At 42.9% G+C, this 26,578-nt stretch overlaps 2 protein-coding genes across 3 annotated transcripts in view; one reads left to right on the top strand and one right to left on the bottom strand.

Annotated features, from left to right (window-relative positions):
* Positions 1–1,519: 1,519 nt before the first annotated feature.
* Positions 1,520–15,011, bottom strand: LOC308363121 (cystathionine gamma-lyase-like). The gene is made up of 12 exons (XM_080835899.1): positions 14,778–15,011; positions 13,967–14,048; positions 13,595–13,690; positions 13,288–13,397; positions 11,964–12,098; positions 11,380–11,437; positions 11,181–11,258; positions 10,786–10,938; positions 10,104–10,225; positions 7,169–7,221; positions 6,196–6,334; positions 1,520–4,047 (listed from the first exon to the last, which is right to left on the bottom strand). Exons 1-12 carry the CDS (start codon positions 14,949–14,951, stop codon positions 4,021–4,023), a joined length of 1,227 nt encoding a protein of 408 aa, XP_080692025.1. The 5' UTR covers positions 14,952–15,011; the 3' UTR covers positions 1,520–4,020.
* Positions 15,012–15,789: 778 nt separating this feature from the next.
* LOC308363117 (ankyrin repeat domain-containing protein 13C-like) overlaps positions 15,790–26,578 on the top strand; it is a 46,105-nt gene continuing 35,316 nt past the window's right edge. For both annotated transcript variants that reach the window (XR_013968595.1, XM_080835895.1), the window contains exons 1-3: positions 15,790–16,451; positions 17,958–17,999; positions 26,429–26,533. Coding sequence is in view for 1 of the 2 variants with exons in the window: in XM_080835895.1 (XP_080692021.1) it covers positions 16,067–16,451; positions 17,958–17,999; positions 26,429–26,533 (532 nt within the window). In the remaining variant the exon portion in view is untranslated. The remainder of the gene's footprint in view (positions 16,452–17,957; positions 18,000–26,428; positions 26,534–26,578) is intronic.

Genomic DNA, 26,578 nt, shown 5'->3' with positions numbered 1-26,578 from the left:
AATAAAATACAATCAGTGCACAGTGGAGTCGTCCCTGAAATAATCTCTTTTCATGTCACACATGTACATCAATCCCAGTGTGTATCCTTGCGTAGGGCTTACAATGCTGCACTCACTGGTAACTTACAGCACTGATAACCCCGACCTGACAGGCTGCACAAATGAATACTATAACAGTAAGTCAGCACTGACCACCAAGCCATGCTGTGATCCTACGCAGTCGAGTGGAACGGAAAGTGTTTGGTGTTTTGCTCCTGGCTTTCGTGACTTGTCAGTGACTCCTTGCATGGGGAGGGAATAGTGGATGAGTCGCGTGGCCTAATCGCAAAGAAAATCAAAGACTCTTGCAAATTTTTTTTTTAAAAAAGCGGATATGGTCAGAGACCACCAAACAAATCAAACTAAAAGCATTACTGATAAACTAATGTGTGCTCCATTGGCTAGTAATAATGACACATGGAAACGGAAATGTACCAGTAGGGAGGTAGCTAGAGAGCCCACACAAGATGATCTTTTTCCGGGAGAAAAATGAGATAGACAAGCACTAGCACATTGACTTTAACATGTAAACTGCATAGAGTGGAATGATGCTTCCCCAATAACAGCAGCTTCTGGAGAGGATCAACAACAGGTCTTTTCCAGTCAGCCAATACGTGGCTATGAAGCCACAAGTTTTAATTTTAATATCAGCCTCTGCACAACACCCACACATATGTTAAAAGTAAGACCGATGAAGTACTAAACAAAGTCTGTCAAAAACATTTAAGCGACCTTAAATAATGACTCACTCTGCAAATATATGGCTCAGATCTCATAGGGGCCTAAGTTACAGTGTACATTTCTGGTTTGGCTCACAGAAGTCCAAACACTGTAGAGGTCATGACTCAGAGTCTACCTCTGAACACTGCAGTCACGACTTAAAAGTCTCCCTCTCATCTTTTTGGTCCTCGGACGTGTAAAGACTAGAGTGAAATCTAGAGTGAAATCATGATGCCGACTGCATCTTAAGTATGACTTGACCAAAAATACTGATGCACCTTCAAAAAAGGAGTTCAGTGTGGTAATGGCCTAAAGAAACTAGACGCCTGTGTTCATGCGGATGTGCCTGCTGGTGACAGGAATAATGAGCTCAGATGATGCCTCGCACAGGAATAATGAGTTCAGGAGCCCAGATAAGGCCAGACTCGTCTTAAAATGAGAAGATTATTGATGGAGTCACTGCCTGCCTCATTAGTAGTATTAGTTTTGTAAAAACGCGACGCTATAAATACATTGATTCCTATGGTACGGCGCGCTTTCACGCAAAGCGCCCCGTACCATAGGAATCAATGCATTTCCTAGCGTCGCGTTTTTACAAAAACGCGTATGTGTATCTGAGCCCTTAGGCTGGTCTCCATACAATCTGTTTAAAAAGGAACACTCTGCATGCAGAGTAGGACTACATCTATAGTATCTATTTCTCCAGTTTTGCCAGGCACCTGACGAGACAGAAAAGAAGAGGCAGACAGAAGTGTACAAGACACATTTTTAATGGCGCCACACATGACAGAGTTCACAAGCTCATTTATCCATATGAAATATTTGATCAAAGATTGCAATTATTTTTAGTAAATTTAAGTTTGTGGTGCCATGGAGTGAGATCTGTCACAATCACACCCGTTTGACCTCACTGCACAGCATTATTCCTGTGCCAGGGTATTGCGTACTTTTCATGTCATTATGGTAAAGGGGGGATTGGAATTGGCATTGTTCACACTGTATATCAAAACACTAAACCAACCTTTAATTATGTTCATATCTAGACAGGAGAGGAGTGACTATCCCTTAACGTCACTTACTCTGAGTTACTTTCACTAAAAGTTCATGTAGTTACCAAAAACTTGTCATAGGACATAGTTACGCTTGTCATTTCGATGTACCTTTTGTGACTCAGACATGTCAACGCATTTGACACCTCAGTCTCTGTTGGAATCAAGCATCATGTTGCTGTGCCTATTTTACTATGTTCAGTGGCCAGGATGGCATTAACCTTGGGGGCAGAACAACGACGCCTCATTCACAGCTACACCGAAAGTGATTGGTACAGTCCCCCCTCTTAAGGGGGTTGTTCAGGCACTGGGCTCTGGAAAGCACCTTGAGACAATATTGTTTGGCACTATATAAATAAAATTTAATTGAATTGTAACACTCCTTACACCTCACTGACTAACCAGCCTGAGCTGTGACGGACAAGGCAGGTGTCCAGCCCACAGCCCCGATGAAGACTGTGCTGGTACATGTGGCAGTGAAGGTCTCGAGGAGCGCAGCCTGCGTATTTCAAAAGGTCGAGCTGAAAATGTTCCTTTTGAAAATGTTAGCGCTCGTCCCTGACCTGTGTGATTTAAACAGGACACTCCACTGATGAATAACTCCTCAAAAGGGACAAAGAAAGCTTTTCATCCACAAATCTGGACGTGAATGCATTTTACTAGACTGTATTTTTTCCGTTTTCCCTTTAGCAAACAACAGTAATATTCAGAAAATCCCATGGCATTAGTACCATCCTCTAAATGCTAACAAGCAACCCATAAATAATCTGACTTTTTCCTATAACACACCTTTAAACCACCACACTTGCCTAATCATTGTTCATTCCTTTAGCAGATCTAGGCTCTACCAACATCTACGGCCATTGCGTTGCACATGTCTTGCTGTTGAATTGTCTTATTCCTTAAATTCAAAATGATTCATTAGAGAAAGAGGATCATGCCAATGAAACTGTGGTCAACTGAGTCCTTAAATCCTGAGACCATAAGTTAGAGACGACCATGTCCATGATTTATCAGTTGAGGTAGCAGAGCTTCATTGCATTTCATTGCAATTCCATTGCATCCCAAAATGCACATCCTGAGACCATGAGAGAAATGGCTTAATACAAGCTGGCTTCATGTCCTCCATACAAACCCACTCTTAAGAATGACTAGGACTCATTACATTGACAGTGACTGACTTCTACAGGTCTTGGACAACAGTGTCATTTTGGAAACCCTTTCCAGGCTGACCCCTCCTGCCACCAGGAGGGAAGCAAACCACAGATAGAGTAGTGACAGCAGTAGAGTAGTGACAGCAGTAGAGTAGTGACAGCAGTAGAGTAGTGACAGCAGTAGAGTAGTGGCAGCAGTAGAGTAGTGACAGCAGTAGAGCTAATCAGGGGTGGGCAACCATAGCGTTTCTTCTCAATTAATCATTTTTAAAAATGTGTCCGATAAGATGTCTATCTGTAACATGATTGGTTCAAACTTTTAGTAACCTGATCGTTGTAAAACATGGCACGTGACACCATTTTTTATTTTTAGCAATACTTGAGCTAAATGCTTGGCTAGTCATTTATGATTATGATTTGTATTTAATTGTTTATAGTTTTACCCATGTGTGGCTCAAATAGAGATTGATGGAGCCTTCAAGTCTTTGTAAAAACTACTGAAGAAACAAAGGACAATGGGTGACCAGCGCCTCTGCAGTTGTACGATTATGTTCCCAATAGAGCTTCCTTTAAACTTCACTCTAGATATGGAAAGCTGCAATATAGCATTTCATAGCTCATTCCAATCAAATCAAATTTGGAATGGTAGTCGAATCGAAAACTTGCAAAACGTAATCAAATCAAATCCAACCACTGCATTTGTGCCATTACCAAACCCTTGAGTTTATTATACTAATTTATGACAAAAGTCATATTGAAATGACAAGTGGAACTAGTCAAACTAACTGTTTGTGGAACCTACAATACCATTCATTTAAGACAGATGCAACATAATAAGCGATAAATACACAATTAAGAAAATGCATACCATACATAGCCCTGTTTTTTTTTTATATGTAAAATGTATGTGTGAATTAAAGAAGGCATACATTTATTGAAAGGCGCTCCCTGATACGTGCATTAGGTACGTATTTCATAGAAGTGCTCCTCTGAATATGCATGACCGTGCACAAGAAAAATCCATCCAGCACGGTCAGCCCTGCGCATGTGGGCGAGGCTCATTTCTTCTTGGGAAGCTTTGGGTGCTGAGAGAAAGAGAGAGAAAGAAAGAAAGAAAGAAAGAAAGAAAGAAAGAAAGAAAGAGATTAATGAGTACACTCTTGATAGAAAGCGACATTTTAGATATACACAAGTGAGGAAGACATTTTTCTGGCTAAGGAAGCCTGTCGTTATTATCTTCATCATGATTGTCATCGCCATTTCATCCGGCTGTAGTGCAGGCCAGGCAAACAGCAGTATGGGGACGCTGCCAAAGTAGCAGTGGTTGGAGAAAAAGACAGGGATTAGCATAGCTGGCCATAAACAATCCAGCGCAGCACTTAAACAGTCATAGGTGCAGGTATTTAACCTCTGGTTTGGTGTGGAGGACACCATTAGCAATGCTTAAACATGGCCAGGAAATGGAAATAGAATTTTTACCCCCTCCTCATAGAAATGATACCCAAACTTTCCACCAATCATAACAGCCCATGGCTTCAGGGAGTAGGTCTCATTGAACATATTCATCTCCATTTGCTAGACAGTCTCTGCAGTAGAGAGAATAGACCAGGATGCTCTGGTTTGACAACAGGAATCGCCTCCAAGAAGGAAAAGCTTTGTGGGCCAGTTATCATAAGAAAACTGCATAGTATTCTTGTTTGAACACCCTAGGCTATCCTGAATATGACAGCCAAATGAAATAAAGCCATCGCTCCTTTAAATTCCCACCGTTCCGATGCCAAATCAGGCAGCGCATAGACGACCCTTAGCCATTGGATCAATGGAGGTGTGTTTAAATCAATCAATCAATCAATCAACCATGTTAAACTAATTTCCCAAGGGGTATTAGTAGGTGCTCAGATAGTGAAATAGTGAATAGACCCAGTCTGCTCTAAACAAGGCAAACAAGTTATTTGAACATAGTTCTATTGACCATTCAGTGCTCTATTGAAAGTAGGGAAATACTCATGGGATGGCATGCGTTCGACCATTTTTCACTCCCAAATCCTGGAAAACAACCACACACACACACGGCTCTGTCCCAGGAAGTTACGGGCAGAACCACTTTGTCTTGTCTTGACAGTGGGCTCCTAGTTTTCCCAGCACAGCACAAACTGAGAGGGCAACATTTACTGAAGAGACACTTGGGGAGGAAACCACTGGAGGGGATCTCTTCCATAGGTTCCCTCTTGAGTGCCCTACTCCTTCCCTTCTCCTTAGTGCACAGCCTAATTGGTTGTGATTATAGAGAGAGGGATGTAGGTGGAGGCACCCACTATGCTAATGAGACACTGGCCATCAAAGACAGTCTCCTGACCCCCGCTTACAGTCACTGGTCGAGAAAAAAAACATTGGTTCCAGTAAGAAAAAAATGTGGAAGCTTCTGCACAAAGATGAATCACTTCCCAGATGAAAAAGGTCAGGGTGAGAAAGAAAGTGGTTCGTGTGAGTGTGCGTCTGTGTGTGTGTGTGTGTGCGAGTCATTTAAAGTAAGTCAGCACGATTGAGATGGATAACGACAGAAAGAGAGAAAAAGACTCCAAAAGAGCGCATGAAGACGACAGACTGAAGCTGTTCAGACATCATGCACTGCAACCCTGAACTGAGCTACACACGACCCAAAGGAGCTGTGTGTGAGGATGCAAATGTCCCACTTCCTTGGACTGGACATTAAACAGACTTCACCCTGCCAGCTCCCTAGTTCAAAGTCTGTGTAACGTCTGATTGAGCCTGTGTATTGTCCAATTGGGTAAATAGAGCAGGCCATTCCACTGTGAGCATGCCTTCACTCTTTGCTGAAACTAATGACACATGAGTGCAGTCAGGCTAAAACTTGAATACATAGCACAACCACCTAGTAACCTAGCTAGCTAAACTGAACACTCAACAACAACAACACTCAAGCCCAATGCAATTTTGTTTCTCCCCTTCGCACCGCACGGTAAACCAAATGTTCGGTAGGTGAGGCACACCGTTGTGAGCTACGCGTGTGAAAGGCCATCTCTGAACAATCAGCGGGCCGGATTCTCCGGACGTTATCCGCAGTTAATGAGAGAACACGGCTTGATAGTGGGTGCGGATGTACAAGTGTGAAATCTCACGTGTGCAAGAGAAGGAACAAGAGTAATAGATCAACTGAAGGTGGGAAGTGTATGTGTGTGTGTGTGTAAAGAGAGCGAGAGAGAAACACTTACAGCAGCATTGAGGGCTTGGCGCAGGTCATCAATAATATCCTGGTCGTCCTCCAGGCCCACAGACAGGCGGATGAGGGTGTCACTGATGCCCAGGACAACCCTCTCCTCCTCTGGCACTGATGCATGAGTCATGATCGCCCTGGGACACCAAATCACAGTACACAATTGAAAAAGGCTCCAAAGAAACAGAACTGGCAGTGTTAATACAAAATGCTCTTAGGACATGTGAGTGGGTGACATGGTTTGATATACATATATATATATATATATATATATATATATTTAAAAAAATAAATAAAAATAAAATAAAAAATAAATAAATAAATAAATCACTATTTGGAATGCCCTTTACCAAATGATTCTACTTCTTGCTGAGCATGAAGTGGAAAGAAAATGTACTGGCACTGAAAAAGTGTTCAGACTTACTACACAATTGCTTGCACACATTTATGTTATTCAAATGTTGTCACTCGTGAATTCAATACAAAGATGCCCCCTAGTGGCCTAAACACCACAGCACACACAAACACATGAATCCAGCCAAATCTTTACTTCATACCAGTCAGCCTAACTGTATGGGAGCTGTGGCTTTTTATCATATCCACATGGAGCCAAACATCTATTTGGATCTTGAACTTATAGACTTAACAGACTTATACATTTGAATAGCAAGGCTACAAACAGGTTGAACATCAGATGCGCAAATACATAAACCAGAAATGGTAAACAAATTTAAATTAAAAACAAGAATATCCCAAACACTAATAGTTTATTGCATACCATGTCCTATATGGAGCTGCATCCATGAGAATAGGCTCTTTACAAGACAGCAATGGACCAAACAAGACCAAATTATTAGTGCACAGGTCTTCTATTACTTGTACAATTGAATTTATTAAACCAGGGATTCATTGCTTCTGAGCACATAATAAAACCACCTCTGAAGGGTGTTAATTATTCATGCAGTACTTACGGATGCTCTGCCAAACTCTCGTAGCCCCCAAGGCTTTCGGCGAGTGCAAACAACTAAAAGCAAAACAGCAAAAATCAATTTAAAAAAAAGCGCAGTTCAAAGACTTTCAGATATGCTAAAAAAACACATGCATAACAAAAACCATTAACATGTATTTACTCAAAGCAGCAACTTAATGTTCCTTTTATCCAACCTTTAACAGACAGGCCAAATGCATGGCGCTGGATACGCTGGTATAAAGGATCAACAGGCCAAATGCATGGAGTTGGATACGCTGGTATAAAGGATCAACAGGCCAAATGCATGGCGCTGGATACGCTGGTATAAAGGATCAACAGGCCAAATGCATGGAGTTGGATACGCTGGTATAAAGGATCAACAGGCCAAATGCATGGAGTTGGATACGCTGGAATAAAGGATCAACAGGCCAAATGCATGGAGTTGGATACGCTGGTATAAAGGATCAACAGGCCAAATGCATGGCGCTGGATACGCTGGTATAAAGGATCAACAGGCCAAATGCATGGAGTTGGATACGCTGGTATAAAGGATCAACAGGCCAAATGCATGGAGTTGGATACGCTGGTATAAAGGATCAACAGGCCAAATGCATGGAGTTGGATACGCTGGAATAAAGGATCAACAGGCCAAATGCATGGCGCTGGATACGCTGGTATAAAGGATCAACAGGCCAAATGCATGGAGTTGGATACGCTGGTATAAAGGATCAACAGGCCAAATGCATGGCGCTGGATACGCTGGTATAAAGGATCAACAGGCCAAATGCATGGAGTTGGATACGCTGGAATAAAGGATCAACAGGCCAAATGCATGGAGTTGGATACACTGGTATAAAGGAGGAACAGGTAAAGGGCTTTTGAGTGTATGAATCATTTCTGCCAGCTTGCTGGTATCAGCAATATTTCTGCTGGAATAAATGTTCTTCAAGACTAAAATCAATACAGGCTTCTCAGAGGGAATAAAAGAGGATGCCAAGTTCCATATGGCCTATTAAGGAAACTGGCAAACGTGAAGGGCAAGGAGTTCAACAGTGGGCAACTCAACGAGCCAAAATAAATCTCAGTTTACCGACTAAAGTTCCACTTCTCTACGGCAAAGCTAATTTCTGCTAATAGCCAGCACTATAACAATCCATTTCAGATGGTTCCATCGGTTCCTTTATAATTACATCCAACAGAGGGAGCTATTCGCTTTGTGACGGGGGACTCTTTCAGGACCGACAATTGTAACTTATACAAGAATGTTGGTTGGCCCCCTCTGGCAGACAGGAGGGGAAAACACTGTCTTTTATTCGTTTATAAAGCCTTAGTGGGAAAACTGCCTTATTATCTCATGTCACTCTAAAAATTGATGTCCATCTGTCATAAAACAAGGGCAGAGCCTCATCTCCCTTGAAATCCCTAATATCAAAAGCGAAGTTCTCTGCTTCCCATTAATGGAACACGGTGCAAGAGGACTCGAAGCTAACCCAGTTATTGTCTGTTAACCAGTTTAAGAGCCTTCTAGATGCTAAGGATGTGCCTCAGTGCTCTTGTTTTAACTAATTATATGATTTTATTTTTACCTTACGTTATTAATTAATCAGTTGTATAATGTATTTTGTTTATTTATTTTGCCTGTTTATGTATTGTTCCTCTGTATTCTTTACCCTCAAATCAGGGCATTACTGTAAAAGAGCTCTGTGCTCATTGAATTCCCCTCAAAAAAACAATGATTGACTGCGCGCTGTTGCTATGTGCTTCTACTTTAGTATATAGGGTCACAAGATATCTAAAGTTAGGTCAGGTAAATTAGGTAAGATTGAAGGCAGATTATAATGATTTAACATTATACTCACGATAACTTGGTGGAACTGTCAAGGAGATTTTATTTTGCTCTCTCGTGAGCGTGTTTTCAACCTACCAATCTATCTTCCCAAGAAGAGTGCATAATCAGATTATGCATAATCATATTATGCATATAATGTAAATGCTTAAAACGGGTCCATTAAAAAAAAAAGAAAATTATGCGAGACCAAAACAAAATCCCTTGGTTTACTAAAACTCCCAGGAATCGACAGCAGGGTTCTAGAATTTTCCTGAGGTCTATGGGGTCCTGGTGGAAAACCAGTAATGAGACATTTTTTATTCATTCATTTTTTGTCGTTGAAAACAATTGAAGGACTACTCTCAGAGATAAGCCTATGTTTATTGTATATATAAAATATTTTATACAACTTTTTATTGACATTATTTACAGGGAAGGAAACCCTGTCTTTGTATTTTAAATTGATCACAGTCGGATTTAATAAAAGTGCTTGTAACATCACACATGTGCCTTTGACTTACAACTGAACATTTAGCCCTTGTTGTAGAAAATACTGAGATATACATCCTGCATCACCATTCAGCGTAAAAATAGAGATATGATTTTTGGCCTATATCGCCTAGCCCTAAATAAACATGCATATATATGTTTCGAAGGGAAAAGAATCTGGACGCCTTGGATAAGCACACTTGGATAAGCCCCCTAGTGGTCCGCAACGGCATTGCAGGGGGGCCGCGCCATGAGCTTATGTTGATCAGTTCACCATTAAAAAAAAAATAATGTATATTGATATTTTCTTTCTCAAATAAGAAAAAGGTCAATCTAAATAGTCTGAATAGCCACATGGCCTGAAATATACTAATATATACCTATATTCAGCGAAGAAATTACACTGACAAGTGCTACAGGCAGAATATCTGTGCGGGGGGAAGGGGCGTGGCGACAGGGGCGGTAACAACCACGCGTGCAGAGGTACATCAGTGGGCCGCGAATACTTTCTAGTCAGAATGGTGGACCCTGGGACAAAACCAGTTGAAAACCCCTGGAATAGGGCACCCAAGATGCAGCCGTTTCCCTGACAGAACTTTCTAGAAACATCCTGGTTCACCTTCAAGTTGCTGAGGAAGGTTGTGGCGTTCTCCAGGTTGCCCTTGATGTAGAAGGTGATCATGCCAGGGCATCCGGTGCACTGCCTCTTCATCAGCTCATGCTGCGGGTGGGATGGGAGGCCTGTACACACACACACACACACACACACACACACACACACACACACACACACACACACACACACACACACACACACACACACACACACACACACACACACACACACACACACACACACACACACACACACACACACACACACACACACACACACACACACACACACACACACACACACACACACACACACACACACACACACACACACACACCATTAGGTACAGACATCTTCCAAGTTTCTAACCCCTTCTTTTCTCCTCAAGTTGTGTCCAGTCTACAACTGATATTTAAAAAAACTAAGTTAAGATCTAGTATTTAGCAGACACTTTTATCCAAAGCGACTTACAAAAATGTGAAATTTAACAATAACAAAATTAACGCACGCAACAATATTAATGAATTGATAACATTATGGAGTATTTTGCAACCATGTCATATTTAGGTTTATATATAACCACGGTATTTTACATGGTGGTCAATGGTTCAGTGCTGTTCGTCCCATAGGGCAACCCAAGTGTGGGCAGAAACAATAGAAGGCAAAAAGCATGATTGTGCCAAACCTGGGAAGATGACCCTGTCCACCCTGGGGTCAGCCTCCAGGAAGGTTGCCGCGGCGAGAGCGTTCTTGAAGTGCTGCTTCATCCTCAGGTGGAGGGTCTTCAGGCCCCGGTTGCACAGGTAGCAGTCAAATGGGGAGGGCACAGCACCCAGAGCTGAGGGACACACACACACACACACACGTTTCAGAGCTGGTTAATATCACCCTTCCAAGTACTGGGGAAAGGAGGAAACTAGGCCAGAGAGGGAGGAACCCTGGTGGATGGTGCTGAGCCCAGTGTTAAGCTTACAGGCAGAAGAGGACCACAGTTAACTGATGGCGATTTTATAAATACACTGGACCTGTGGATAAGAAATAATATAAAATCTATAAAAAGCCCTCAATCACCTCACTCACCATTCTGCAAAAACTTCAGTCGTTCGTACAAGTCTTCCCTGTTAACAGAGACCAGACCCATAACAACATCACTGTGCCCTGTGAATCAGGAGAAAACAGACAGACATTGCTGTGATTAAATGAAGCTCGCTCAAGGTTATGGTATAAATGACAGCCTTTAAGAGATGCATGAGGATGTCCACTTGCTTTAGCTGCTCACCATTCATGTACTTTGTTGCTGAGTACATGCAGATATCAGCTCCCAACGCCAGGGGGCGCTACCGTGCAGAGAAAGAATACACAGAATAGGTTTGAGTGAGTGACAGCTGTAGTGGTTAAGCTGAGAGAAACTAAATGTTTGTTTACATCCATTAATTACAAAAGTTAAGGGTACAGATAAAACCAAACCAAGAGAGTCACTAGATATTCATTTATACTTTATGAATCTTTTCCACAGCTGTATTTTCCCTGAGCAAGTTGTATTTCTCTTACACATGCACATTTCACAAGCACCCACACACAGGTACCGTGAAGTTATTTAGAAATTAGTGTTCAGAGGTTTTTCTGCCTCATTCTTTAACATCTTTGATGGAAACTAGACGTTTTGTCCTTATATATGTAAGGGCCGCGAAACTAGTTTCACTGCACTGATTGAATTGATACATCAAAACAAACTGGCAAACCACCACCCTCACCCCTCCAAAGAAAAGCAAAGAAAAGAAAATCTGACATTTTACTGCTACAGCTGTTATTTTAAGTGCCATTTCATTCTGCAGAGTGCAAATGCCTTGTGAAAAGCCATACCTGAAAGTAAGCTGACATGAATGTGTTGTCCACGACAACAACAATGTCCTTATTGTGTTGGTGTGCAATCTCAGCACAGGCTTTGATGTCCACCACTTTCATTGTAGGGTTGGTTGGGGTTTCGATCCACAACAACTACAACACACAATAAAAACATTCACTTCTTTTGTACATTCAGCCAAACGCAATCAGGTGATTACAGAAATATTGCGACACACATAGTGTGTAAAGCACTGGCATGTGTAACATAAATTCAGTTATGAGTCATGTGTAAGATAAATTCAGTTCAGTATAGTTTTATTTGTTTGTAACATAAATTCAGTTATGAGTCATGTGTAAGATAAATTCAGTTCAGTATAGTTTTATTTGTTTGTAACATAAATTCAGTTATGAGTTATGTGTAAGATAAATTCAGTTCAGTATAGTTTTATTTGTGAAATAAGAGTAACATGGAATACAATTGTCTCTCTTTGACCACAGTTAGAAAGGACAGGCAGTTCCTTGCTAAAGGCCAGAATGCAGCCCATTTGCAATATTATATTCTATGATGGGTCAGCATGTATGAGAGGCAGAGGATCTGAGAATTCACACATCATTTATGTGTTATTGTTGAGAACAGAATGTCACCAGATGGAGCATGTAATTAAAATCAGGGAAAAGGGCAGAAGTCAGAAAGATCCCATGATCACCTCACAACTGGGGAGGCCCACAATGACATCATTGGAGTAGGCTATAAGAATTAGTGTCAGAGAGACTCTAGCAGAACTCGCAAATTCTCCGGTTGTGTCTGACGATATTCAAAATTATTTGTTAAGCATAACTGTATTTGTGTCCCATCTACCAAGTAAAACTTATCTTGTTACAACAAAGCTTCGTATTGGCGGTTTCCTCTCTAAACCAACACGCAAGAATAAAAATACTCTTACACATGTGTGATTGCACCTATAAATACTCTGTATAGCTGTGTTACAATGTTACAACTATAAATCTGGGCAAACTGGTTCTTTTCTTTGGAATACGTTTTTCATGATAAGTAAATATGGCTTAACGCCACATAAGCACCCGGAGACCATTTCATGGCAAAAACAGATAACGATATACTCCAAAAAAAAAACAGCTCGTCGCACACACATAATCCACAGTCAACTCATCGTGACTAAGCTCAGGGTGGAGCAGCACTCAAAGCCTGGAACAGGAAGTAAAGACCTACCTGTTGGGGCCTCAAATCTCTTAGAATTACACAATAAGGGAGAAAGGAGAGTGCATACTTAAGAACACACCTAAAAGCTGTCAGGCTGTCATAAAAAAATAAAGCTCGTCTTACCTTTGTGTTTGGTTTAAGGGCTGCTTTTAAAACTTCAGGCTTTGTACAGTCCGCAAAGGAGACATCTATTCCTATTTCAGCAGCTATCTTTCTGAAGTATCGGTTGGTTCCTGTGAAGAGGGTTTTCATTAATAACAAGAATGTCAGGAGATGCTGACACTTCTTAGGATTTTGAAGAGGTACAAAATATAAAATGACAAGACCATGATCATTCAGTTTACCAATTGCAGCAGTATGCTTAACAGAAAATCATCACAATCTTCATCAATCTTCCTTAATCCAGCATACTAAACCAGCCTTCTCTCACCTCCGTAAACATCATTCATGCACACAACCCCGTCTCCTCCTTTCAACATGTGTGTTATTGTCATCGTGGCAGCCAGGCCAGAGGCTAGAGCGAGACCTGTCAGATTGAACCATCAAGTCATTAGTTTTCAAATATTATCTAGATCCCAAAGTTTTAACAATCATTACAACATTATTATCTAGATCCCAAAGTTTTTACAATCAATAAAACATTATTATCAAGATCCCATTTTTTTTTTTTTACAAGCAATACAACGTTATTATCTTGATCCCAAAGTTTTTACAATCAATAAAACATTATTATCAAGATCCCATTTTTTTTTTTTTACAAGCAATACAACATTATTATCTAGATCCCAAAGTTTTAACTTACAGTGCTGGGCTCCATCTAGGGAAGCCACTGCTTTCTCTAGGCAATTCCTTGTTGGGTTTCCACTTCGACTGTACTCAAATCCCTTTGACATTAACATAAAAAGGTTTTTTAAGTACTCTCTATCTAATATATAAGTTATATTAACAACATTTTAGAGTAACGTGTGGGGTTATGTAGAAAGAAAATTGTATCTGGTAACGACAGGACCATATTCTGACTTAGATCAAATTCCCATTGTTAGCCGTAGCCTTCAAAACACAATTAAAAGGTAACTGTTACTTTGCCATTAGCGAACTTTACAAATTTGGCAATGTCGTAGGCCTATACGCTGAAAAAAAATCAACGTTAATGTGAAGGCCTAACTTCCCTCCCATTATGATTCACTCTCACAACTCCGGTAGTCACCTTAAATCATGTTCTATGGCCATTTTTTTTAACCCACTTATGTTTTAACCTCGTGCCAATTTCAACTACGACGGTACTCTAATCAACATACAGCGTTGCCATATTGTGAAAAAAGAAAACATAACCATGGTTTTTAAAAAGCCTTTGAACACAAAGTTTACTGCTTCAGCTGTAACCCAATAACGTTACACAACTAGCGGCACGTGCACACCCCTATACAGATTTGAGAACTGCCATGTTGGTTAGCAAAATATGTGCCATTCAGTTAAACTACACGTTTCTATTATGTTTGTGTTCTAATCAACACATCACAGATACATTACACTGTGAGGGTAAATCAGACTATACGGCATCATCATTGCTTTAACCAAAGATATGTTAGAAGCTGGCTACCGCCTTGACTTACTGCATGGTTTCCTGGACCATATTGTTTAAACGTGGTTGACAGGGATATAGGCGGCACAACAGCCATTGACTTCCACTGCTCCGGTTCCTGACCAACGTGTATCGCATTTGTGGCAAAAGACTGGAATCCTTTGCAAAAGCCGGCTGAAACGTCGTTCTCAGAGTGTGAAGCCATTTGTAAACTGTCTGCCAGCTGTCTGACCGTTTCCTGAAATGCCGGGTTACGTCGCCACTGTACAATCACTGATGAATAATTCTGAAGCCGACGTTGGATTTAACAGCAACGTGTAGTGTCAGGGCCCCTTAATTGGCCAATCACTGAACCCACTCCTCCAAAGCATGGTATTCATTGGCGTTTCCTCGGGGGCGTTTGCGCCACGTGATTTTGTTTGTGGTTTTATTTGCAGAGCACATAGGATGGTGGGGAAAGTAAATTGTAAGTGTGACGCAACCAATCAAAAAAATTGAGAACAAATCTGATGCAACCGACTGTGTTTGAGTTCATAGGTTTGTCTATCTGCCTTGCTGAACATATAAAATACCTCGATGGTAAAAGAAAAATACATCTCAATTGAAAGCAGAGTTTGTGAAAGCTTACTTTTGTTCATAATAAAATCTACAATATACGTAAGCATCCCATATGAAACCAGGCAAACCTGTCATGATTCATATTCAACATTTTCCAGGATTAAACGGTAGAGGGAGACAGACCAGACAAAATGCCATGGCGATCTTAACCAACCCAACGGGTTTGCGCTGATCTTCAGGCAAAGGAATCATATGGCATTACAAATGACCCGTTCTCAAAATTTGAGTTGGTTAGCACAAGTGTTACAAAAAGCTTACAAAAAAAATACAATAAAGGTAAATGAACCCCCGTCAGGGTAGTCGAAGACAGCCTCCTTGCATAACTTTCACCAACGAGTTTAAAACTTCGCTCTGTGATATCCACAGACAAAAAAGTGACGAAGTCTCGCGAGATCACAAGCGGAAGATGGCAGGTGGGTCTTCCTTGTCGGACGATACTCTCAGCTGCCGTTGGACCTGTGTTGGAGCAGGGCAACGTCGCTTCTGAAACACGGAAAGGAATACTTGTTCATGAACCTTAAAGTACTTAGCGTTACTTGTGTCACCGCATGTTTCTGTTGAAGAACTTAAAGGGTTCATGTTGTGCGACTCACTGTTGTTGTGTAATCTTCCACTGGCATTTTTGCCAGCGACAAATTACATTAATTTCCAAAGGGTCGTCGAAAGCTGCACCCTGATCTGTGCATTCGTTTTATTTAAAAGATGACAGGAGAAAAGATTCGATCCCTTCGTAAGGATCACAAACCGAGCAAGGATGAGGATTTACTGGAACCGGACGAGGAAGCTGCAACTGGGACATTCACATCATCAACCAGGACTAGTGGCAAAGGGAAAGCTAACAAGATGTTCAGCAATCACAAGATAATCAAGTCTACAGCGACACAACAGCAAAATAATCAACATCAAACGCAAGTCAATGCCAACACTAATACAATCGCAACCTCAGACACCATGGATGATACAAATAAAAACCCAATCATTCGAGCCGGTCAAGACTTCCCGGTCCATGAATGTGTGTTCAAAGGAGATGTACGGCGATTATCTTCACTCATTCGAACTCAAAATATAACCCAGAAGGATGTGCACGGTAAGTTCGTCCCAGCTACATGCAGTGTAGCTAGCCATTTGAAGTTAGCAAGCTATCAGAATTGCTTGAATTTGCAAATTTCAGAGGTAGGCTAGCTGTTAGCTGTTTAGTTGGCTATGTCCTGTTTTGTTTTAGTTTGTGCCCTCAAACCATAGCAGTATACACGGCTTAATTTGGTTAAACTCAACCAACCACGGTGAACGATGTGATGGTGTATAGCTAGATTGGCTGATCTCAACCAGTTCCCCTATATACCATGGAAACCAACGTTTACGTTTGGTTATCAGTAGTGATCATCTACCCACTATCCGTAAAGGCCGGGGCGCCCACGGCCCCCACCCAAACTACGAGCAAGAGTAACAAACACAAACAAGAGCTTGTGCTTCCTCTTTTAAATGGAAGAACCCAAAACATCAAACTGACTTATAAGATGTAAACGTTTGGCCCAGAACTGAGATCCCTATAGCTTGTTATCGCTCCCAGGGGACATCATTGCAGTCTGCAGGCAACTCCCTGTTATGTCTGTAAGTCATCTGGAGGAAGGAACAGCAGTCCGCTACAACAAGGCAATCTAAAATGAGTTATGTCTCAAATGTGTGACAGTTCAGTCTAATTTAGACCTCAAAGTCTATTTCAGTCGGGATTGGCTGTGAGAATGTGAAATTATTTATTTTCCTGCTTATTGACACAAAACCAAACCAAAACGCATCTCTCCTGTGTATGTGTTTTGTTTTTCTTGTTGCTCACTAATCTGCTCAGTGATATTTCTCACTGTTGTTGTTGTTGTATAATTGAGCTGGCATTAGTGAGCCGGTGCAGTGGGCTAGTATCCATATCCCAAGTATGGTTTGATTCAATATCCCGTTCTTGTAAGGCTAAGTAATAAGATGGACATTGCGGAGTTCCTTGAATGCAGAACAACTTGAGAAAGGCAAGATAAAGACAACAACATAATGTCTGAACCTGTTTAGGATTAAGAATGTCTTTTCCCCCCAGCAGGAACAGTACACCCATTGTTTTCTTAGAGAGTCAGTGTCCATTTCCTCTTCTGGGTCCAGTCAGCCTTAACACTGTCTCATTAGTTTGGTCATCAGTATTTCTATCTGTTTTGCACACGTCAGGAGGTCTTTCAAGGGCGGTTCTGTCTTTTGGTCTGCTCTACTTCACAGAGCATTACTAATGAAGGGCAGCACTCATGCAGTGTATATGACATTTTACAATTCTGCCAAGAAGAGACTAAGTATTATCATGTTTACAGCCTTACACAGAGAATCTCCTTGGGTCGTATGCTGTTACTTTACAATACATGGTACAGGGCTGTGCGTTGAGCTCTTTGGAATAGTGTGTGTTAACCATGTTACATAGCTAATTTCACAGAACTGATAACTCCTGATTGTAATGATCAGAATGTTGATGTTGGCTAGTACGTCAAAAAGCAATGCTAAGGACTACCTTTTGATAACGTTCATGACCTAATGGCAGCTCTCCCCCTTTTTCTTTCTCTAGGGAACACGCCACTGCATCTGGCAGTAATGATGGGTCACAAAGGTGAGTAAAGAGACGTATTGTATTGTGTTGTGTTGCTTCCTGATTTGTGAGAGAGGAACAGGTGCTATTTCAGTAACCAGTGAAGGGAGGGGATTGATGACTAACCGTATGCTGAATCATCTCCTTGTTCATGTATTTGTCTTCTTATCTGTGTAGTATGTTGGCTAGTGAGCTTTTTTTGGAATTCACTGCCAGACTACATCAGACACTGTGACTCAATTACTGACTTTAAAAGCAGACTTAAAACTAATTTCTTCAAGATAGCTGATGGACTGACTGACTGACTGACTTTTTTTTTTAATTATTTCTATGAAATGATTGTAATTCTAACAACCTTTTTGTGAAGTGACCTTGGGTGTCATGAAAAGCGCTTTAATTAAAATGTATTATTATTATTATTATTATTATTATTATTATTAAAAGCTGAGTTGTGGACACAATGTAACTATTGGTCCACTTGCATATCCGAGGACCATATCCTACCTAGTGCACCGGTGTATCAAATGTGTGTGTTATCTTCAAATGACATCCAACAATAAGGAAAAATGTAGGGGATTGCACATATTGAATGTAAGTCTAGTCTTGATGGCGTTGACAAAGAATACCAGGCACTATAATGTGGAGATGGATATAGAGAAGTTACCGACTTTAACACATATGATCCCAGCATTGTTTGAATTTGTAGTTATTTTGGCCAAAAAGTAAGTTGAATAAACGGTCATGAAGTTGATAACATAGTACTATAGTACTACTCTAATTTGATGTATGGGCGGTAGCTCTCATTAAATATCTAAGGTTATCACCCTTAAATGACAGTTAAGATACAGTACAGAAAACAAAATAATGTTTGGTTAGTAAGTAAGTTATTGAAAATAAGTGGGCTTCAAATACAATGGGATGTGTTGAGGACTGTGAGACATGACTCCGTATACAGTTCTGAGAACATGTTCTGCTTGTGATATGACCCAAAGCTCTGTTAGAAAGCATTATAGCGTAGAGCTTTATTCTATAGTTATACAGTACATATTTAAGTCAGCGGAGTTGGAAAAACTGAGCTATGCTCACTTGTTCATGCCGTCAGGCGGATGAAGCGCATCAATTTGTAGTTATTTGCCAGGAAATGTCACAGAAGGGCAGAGACGGCAGGGTGTTAGACTGCCAAGCAGTAGGAGGGAAGATGATTACCATTTCCAGCATCTCACGGTGTGTCACACACAGGGTAAAAAAAGAACACACCACATGGCTAAAGGGAGACGAGGGGCAAATAAGATGGTTAATGTGCTGTTATATGCTAAGTGATCGACAGCTTATCCCTAAACAGCAAAGCAGTGGCTACTCTACCAGGTGCTGATAGAGCGACACCATTTTGACCTCTGAACTGCCAACAAAATATTATTTGCTTTTTGACCATGTGGTGGAAAGATAAGGTTTTTCCATTTCATGTATTTTGTTCCTGCAACTCAGTGGTCCACTGACTGCATAAGAACCATCAGAACTGCATTTCCATGTTCACCTACAGACCAGCTGGTCAAGCGCACCTCGCCTTTAATCCAGCATCTGGTTAGGTTGACATTCAGTAGGTAATACATTAAGTGCGAAAGCATCATCTTCTGTGCTTAACTTCCCAGCGGGGACACCAGTGCACTTCTGTTTTTAAAGTCTTTTGTTTTGGTAAACACCATGGTTTAGTACTTGTATTTCAGTTGCTTGGCACAGTCATATACTTGAAAAGGAAGTAGAGTAGTCAGGAGCCGACAGTCTTTGTGTAATGACCAGGTAATGACCAGTTTCTCACCGCGGTCTGGCCGTTTCATTTAGCTCATCTAAGGTTTGGCTTATCTAGGCCGACATTGGTTTGGTTAGGTAGCTCCAGCGGGCTTTATGTGGAGACACAATGGGCCGGTGTTAAAATTCTTGCCCCAGGTTTCACATGAGCAGTCCTCTAAACGAGCTAACTTCACAAGCCAGTACATTTGGACAAGAGCTCAATCTGTATCCTGACCACGTCGGCCTGAGGGAGCTTCATACACCGAACAGCCCTGTCTGCTGTCACACCGTGCTACACTGAACAGCCCTGTCTGCTGTCACACCGTGCTACACTGAATAGCCCTGTCTGCTGTCACACCGTGCTACACTGAATAGCCCTGTCTGCTGTCACATCGTGCTACACTGAATAGCCCTCTCTGCTGTCACACCGTGCTACACTGAACAGCCCTGTCTGCTGTCACACCGTGCTACACTGAATAGCCCTGTCTGCTGTCACACCGTGCTACACTGGATAGCCCTGTCTGCTGTCACACCGTGCTACACTGAACAGCCCTGTCTGCTGTCACATCGTGCTACACTGAATAGCCCTGTCTGCTGTCACACCGTGCTACACTGAATAGCCCTGTCTGCTGTCACATCGTGCTACACTGAATAGCCCTGTCTGCTGTCACATCGTGCTACACTGAATAGCCCTGTCTGCTGTCACACCGTGCTACACTGAATAGCCCTGTCTGCTGTCACATCGTGCTACACTGAATAGCCCTGTCTGCTGTCACACCGTGCTACACTGAATAGCCCTGTCTGCTGTCACACCGTGCTACACTTAATAGCCCTGTCTGCTGTCACACCGTGCTACACTGAATAGCCCTGTCTGCTGTCACACCGTGCTACACTTGCTACACAGTGGCGCGATGACAGAGTGGACGGCGGACACAAACACTTAAATGAATTATGATGTTCATGTGTTTCTTTTAATGACAGCAGTCAATATAACATCTTACAGTAACAGTATGCAACAATTATACTTCAGGATTAGGGGTAAGGATAAGCAGTTTTACTTAAAAAATAAGTATAATTTTACATGTTTTATGCTAAAGGTAACCTGACTTTTGTGATCTGGCGCTTAAAAAAAAAAAAACTAAAAAAAAAATGATTTTTTTTTTTTTTAAATCACAATTATCTTGAGCTTCCAGGGGGGGCGGGCGGGGCCGTTGGGGGGGGCGGGGCGCCACCCCAATAACATTGTAGGGGAAACACTGCCCCCTTGGATGTTTTACCCTTTTATTGCTTTTATAAATCAGTCATGGTCAATATAAGTTGGCTTTTTGGACCAAAAAAATCACAAAAAAGCCCTCTTAAATGTCATAGTGAAAACAGATTTCTACACAGTTACGTAAATTAAATCAAAATATGTAATGAAAATAGGTGATTGCATAAGTATTCACCCCCTTTATATAGACTGACCTAATTCAACAGAGGTTCAGCCAATTGGTGCTAGAAGTCTCACAATTCGTGAAATGGGGATCAGTGTGCAGTGAATGTGTCACAAGTGATTGTAGTATAACGACACCTGTGATTGGAAGGTCCATTCACTGGTCAGTATTCAGTAATCAGTATTCCTGGCTATTGTTAAACCATTAAGACCCAAGATCACTCTAAGCAACTCAGAGAAAAGGTTGTTGAAAAGTAAAGGTCAGGGGAAGGATACAAAAAAATGTCCAAGGCACTAAAACCCCCCCGCGAATTCTGTTAAATCCATCATCAAGAAATGGATGGATTGTGGCACATGTGTAAATCTGCCTAGATCAGGCCGTCCTCACAAACTGAGTGACCGTGCAAGAAGGAGACTAAAAAGATAGGCCACCAATAGACCTATGAATACTCTGAAGAAGTTTCAAGCTGCAGCAGTTGAGATTGGAGAAACTCTGCATACGAAAACTGTTGCCTGGGTTCTTCACCAATCAAAGCTTTATGGAAGAGAGCCACTGTTGAAAAAAAGGATCGACTACAGTTCGCCAAATGGCATGTGGGAGTCTCCATGGTCAAGTGGAAGAAGGTTCTGTGGTTTGATGAGACGAAAGTGGAGCATTTTTTCAACAGTGGCTTTCTTCCATGAAGCTTTGATTGGTGAAGAACCAAGGCAACAGTGGTTGTATGCAGAGTCTCTCCCATACCAGCTGCTGCAGCTTGAAACTTCTTCAGAGTAGTCATAGGTGTCTTGGTGGCCTCTCTTACTAGTCTCCTTCTTGCATGGTCACTCAGTTTGTAAGGACGGCCTGATCTAGGCAGATTTACACATGTGTCCTTCCATTTCTTGATGATGGATTGAACAGAATTTCAGGGGATGTTAAGTGCCTTGGGCATTTCTTTGTATCCTTCCCCTGACCTTTACTTTTCAATAACCTTTTCTCTGAGTTTCTCAGGGTGATCTTTGGTCTTAATGGTGTAACAGTAGCCAGGAATACTGATTACTGAATACTGACCAGTGAATGGACCTTCCAGACACAGGTGTCGTTATACTACAATCACTTGAGACACATTCACTGCACACTGATCCCCATTTCACGAATTGTGAGACTTCTAGCACCAATTGGCTGGACCTCTGTTGAATTATGTCAGTCTATATAAAGGGGGTGAATACTTATGCAATCACTTATTTTCGTTACATATTTTTATTTAATTTACATAACTGTGTAGAATTCTTTTTTTACTTTGACATTAAAAAGAGCAATTTTGTGATTTTTTTTTTGTCCAAAAAGCCAACTTATATTGACCATGACTGATTTATAAAAGCAATAAAAGGGTAAAACATCCAAGGGGGTGAATACTTATGCAAGGTACTGTAGCTCTGTCCTGTGCTGCTCTTGTCACTCTGTCCTGTACTGAGGGCCCTGCTCTTGCCCTGCTCTTGCCACTCTGTCCTGTGCTGAGGGCCCTGCTCTTGCCACTCTGTCCTGTACTGAGGGCCCTGCTCTTGTCACTCTGTCCTGTACTGAGGGCCCTGCTCTTGCCACTCTATGCTGAGGGCCCTGCTCTTGCCACTCTGTCCTGTGCTGAGGGCCCTGCTCTTGCCACTCTGTCCTGTACTGAGGGCCCTGCTCTTGCCACTCTGTCCTGTACTGAGGGCCCTGCTCTTGCCACTCTGTCCTGTACTGAGGGCCCTGCTCTTGCCACTCTATGCTGAGGGCCCTGCTCTTGTCACTCTGTCCTGTGCTGAGGGCCCTGCTCTTGTCACTCTGTCCTGTGCTGAGGGCCCTGCTCTTGCCACTCTGTCCTGTGCTGAGGGCCCTGCTCTTGTCACTCTGTCCTGTACTGAGGGCCCTGCTCTTGCCCTGCTCTTGTCACTCTGTCCTGTGCTGAGGGCCCTGCTCTTGGCACTCTGTCCTGTGCTGAGGGCCCTGCTCTTGGCACTCTGTCCTGTGCTGAGGGCCCTGCTCTTGGCACTCTGTCCTGTACTGAGGGCCCTGCTCTTGCCACTCTGTGCTGAGGGCCCTGCTCTTGCCACTCTGTCCTGTACTGAGGGCCCTGCTCTTGCCCTGCTCTTGTCACTCTGTCCTGTACTGAGGGCCCTGCTCTTGTCACTCTGTCCTGTACTGAGGGCCCTGCTCTTGTCACTCTGTCCTGTACTGAGGGCCCTGCTCTTGTCACTCTGTCCTGTACTGAGGGCCCTGCTCTTGCCACTCTGTCCTGTGCTGAGGGCCCTGCTCTTGCCCTGCTCTTGGCACTCTGTACTGTGCTGAGGGCCCTGCTCTTGTCACTCTGTCCTGTACTGAGGGCCCTGCTCTTGCCACTCTGTCCTGTGCTGAGGGCCCTGCTCTTGCCACTCTGTCCTGTGCTGAGGGCCCTGCTGTTGCCCTGCTCTTGGCACTCTGTACTGTGCTGAGGGCCCTGCTCTTGTCACTCTGTGCTGTGCTGAGGGCCCTGCTCTTGTCCCTCTGTGCTGTGCTGAGGGCCCTGCTCTTGTCACTCTGTCCTGTACTGAGGGCCCTGCTCTTGCCACTCTGTACTGAGGGCCCTGCTCTTGCCACTCTGTCCTGTACTGAGGGCCCTGCTCTTGCCACTCTGTACTGAGGGCCCTGCTCTTGCCACTCTGTCCTGTACTGAGGGCCCTGCTCTTGCCACTCTGTACTGAGGGCCCTGCTCTTGTCACTCTGTCCTGTACTGAGGGCCCTGCTCTTGCCACTCTGTGCTGAGGGCCCTGCTCTTGCCACTCTGTCCTGTACTGAGGGCCCTGCTCTTGTCACTCTGTCCTGTACTGAGGGCCCTGCTCTTGCCACTCTGTACTGAGGGCCCTGCTCTTGCCACTCTGTCCTGTACTGAGGGCCCTGCTCTTGCCACTCTGTACTGAGGGCCCTGCTCTTGTCACTCTGTCCTGTACTGAGGGCCCTGCTCTTGCCACTCTGTGCTGAGGGCCCTGCTGTTGTCAAACTGTGCTGTGCTGAGGGCCCTGCTCTTGCCACTCTGTGCTGAGGGCCCTGCTCTTGTCACTGTGTCCTGTGCTGAGGGAGCAGGAGCCTCGCCACAGTGGCTCTCTGCAGGCCCTCAGCTCAGGCCCCATCAGGGTGAGGACGAGGCTGGCCAGCCTCCTCCCTTTCTCCTGCTGAGCTGGTGACTCTCAGGTCTGGGGCCGAGCAAAAGGGAGATCTGCTCCAGCATGTGTCTGCGTCGCCATTACATAAAGCATTCCCACTAAATGCTGTCCGCATTACGCAATCAAGGCGGGAGAGAAATATAGGCCAGAGGGGTGAGCGCTCGTTGGCTTACGTCACCGCGGAGGGGGTGGGCATGTGTGCTGCCGCCGAGGCCACAGCTGATGCTCTGCAGCTCTGGTTCCACTCTGCACTGCTGTCTGAAGCATGACATCCTGGATCAGACGCATGCGGTCCACGTCTGGATTAGTGAGGGTTTATGGCCAGGCTGCCATCGATTCTCTGGGTGGCAGTTACTATATGGCGTCAGATGGCTGGTCCACCCAGTGATCTGTTTTGCCCAGTCTTCACCCATCCATTGGTTATATAATGGCCAGGAAATGACATGAGTTCACAAATGGTAGAGTTTCTACTTATTTGTCATTTCTCTGGATTTGGAAGAAACTGTGAAGTAAAATGTAGTCCAAACGTATGTTTTTTTGCTTTTTGAATAATGGTTGTTTTTTTATGTGGTTTACTGCCCTGTTAAAAAGAGAATGCTGCTTATTTACAGAGAGAAAATCATCATAGCCAGTTTGGCTTCAGATCTTTGTATCAGAAACAGATGTGAATTTACACCTGATTTTACTGGGGGGGGGGGGGGGGGGGGGTCTAGTTTTCTTTCAGTCTTTTTTTATGTATTCTGTTAAAAAAATAAGAACTTTTAGTTAAGCCTCCACAGTTCTTTCCTGCCAAAAAGGCAACAGTTCATTGCTTTAAGCTCAGCAGTTTCATGCAGTTTCCCTACGCCTTGCACATTTCGAATTTGGTGTCGGCTACTTTACAGGGTGTTGCGGTCCTGGTTTGGCCCCTGGGATGGAGAAACATGTTGGACCTATTTGGAAGATTTGCAAGTTGCTGCTGTTCAGCCACAGTAGCTCATGAAGTGCAATCCCTCCTTTTATTTAAGTCTGGTCTAAACACAGACACATTTACCCCTGAATTTGACTACCCAGTTGGGATGCCTTTTTAAGAGGATGCTAATTGTCCCTCTTTTAACATACCCGTCTAGGCTGGTATGAATGCAGCAGTCACTTCCATTTTAATAGATGGGCCCTGCAGGAGGTCCTCCCTGGAGAAGCCAGTTTCAAGCCCAAAATTAGAGCTTGTTTCTGCATTGGTACAGATGGTGTCAGATTGATGTTAAAATTAGCTTCTGGGCCTTCCTTTGGGGCCTGCTGGGAAAGCTTAAAAGGAAAAAAAAGTTATGCAGGAATAGCAAATAATTAGTAATGCCTTGTCCTGAGGGGAAAGAAAATCACAAATTAGTTCTTTTTCGTGTTTGTATTTAGTTTTTTCTTATTTAAAATCAATAATTCTATGATAAGAATAGATGATAATCTGATCGCAATGTGTATTGATAGTACTGTGATAAACAGTACGGGCAGACTTGCGCAGGGTAAGAGCCTATTGGACTCGTACGCCATACACTCAGAGAAAGCTCTGCACAGATCTAGGTCCATTCTATCATACATTGGGTGTCATTGTTGGAAAATGCAGATGTTTTCCTGCAACCAAACCTCTCCTTAGTCAGGTGAATGCCAGAGCGTCTGCTGGCTCTGCGCTGGCATTTACTACTCTTTTCATTCTGTGTGCGTCTCCTCGCTTGGGTGCGCACCGTTTGTTGATGTTCAGTGTGTCTGAAGCCACGCCTGGCTGACGGGCATTCAACATGTTTTCAACACAGAGAGGCACGCTCTTAACTTTAGTTTTTTTCTCTTCAGACTGTTGTCTTAACCAGTTCCATAGTTCAAACTTGAACTTTTTGTGAACTTAAAACTAAAATAAAAAAATTGGAGTGATTTAAGGGTTCAATTCATGCTAGTGAGGCAAGCCAACCAGTATCTGTCTTCTATTTGGAATATGCTTTCAATGTATATAGAATGCAGTGGGAACAGATATAAATCCTCATGAATTTTGCTCTTGTTGTCATATGTGGTTTGTTTGTTTATTTGTTTATTTATTTATTTATAGAGTGTGCCCATCTGCTCCTGGCCCATAATGCACCTGTGAAGGTGAAGAATGCTCAGGGCTGGAGCCCCCTCGCAGAAGCCATCAGCTATGGAGATCGACAGATGAGTAAGTGCCTCTCTTTCTTTCTCTCTCTTTCTCTCTCTCTCTCTC

This window comes from Sprattus sprattus (genome assembly GCF_963457725.1).
Source record: "Sprattus sprattus genome assembly, chromosome: 3".
Lineage (NCBI taxonomy): Eukaryota > Metazoa > Chordata > Actinopteri > Clupeiformes > Clupeidae > Sprattus > Sprattus sprattus.
This window is presented reverse-complemented; position numbering and strand designations above follow the sequence as displayed.

Excerpts from the sequence above, each read along its gene's own strand:
- LOC308363121 (XM_080835899.1), bottom strand. The coding sequence starts at position 14,951 with ATGGCTTCACACTCTGAGAACGACGTTTCAGCCGGCTTTTGCAAAGGA. Across the intron at positions 12,099-13,287 it reads CCCTTAAACCAAACACAAAG|TTGTTGTGGATCGAAACCCC; the intron begins GTAAGACGAGCT and ends TGTGTGTTGTAG. Across the intron at positions 6,335-7,168 it reads GAGAGTTTGGCAGAGCATCC|GGCGATCATGACTCATGCAT; the intron begins GTAAGTACTGCA and ends TTGGTGTCCCAG.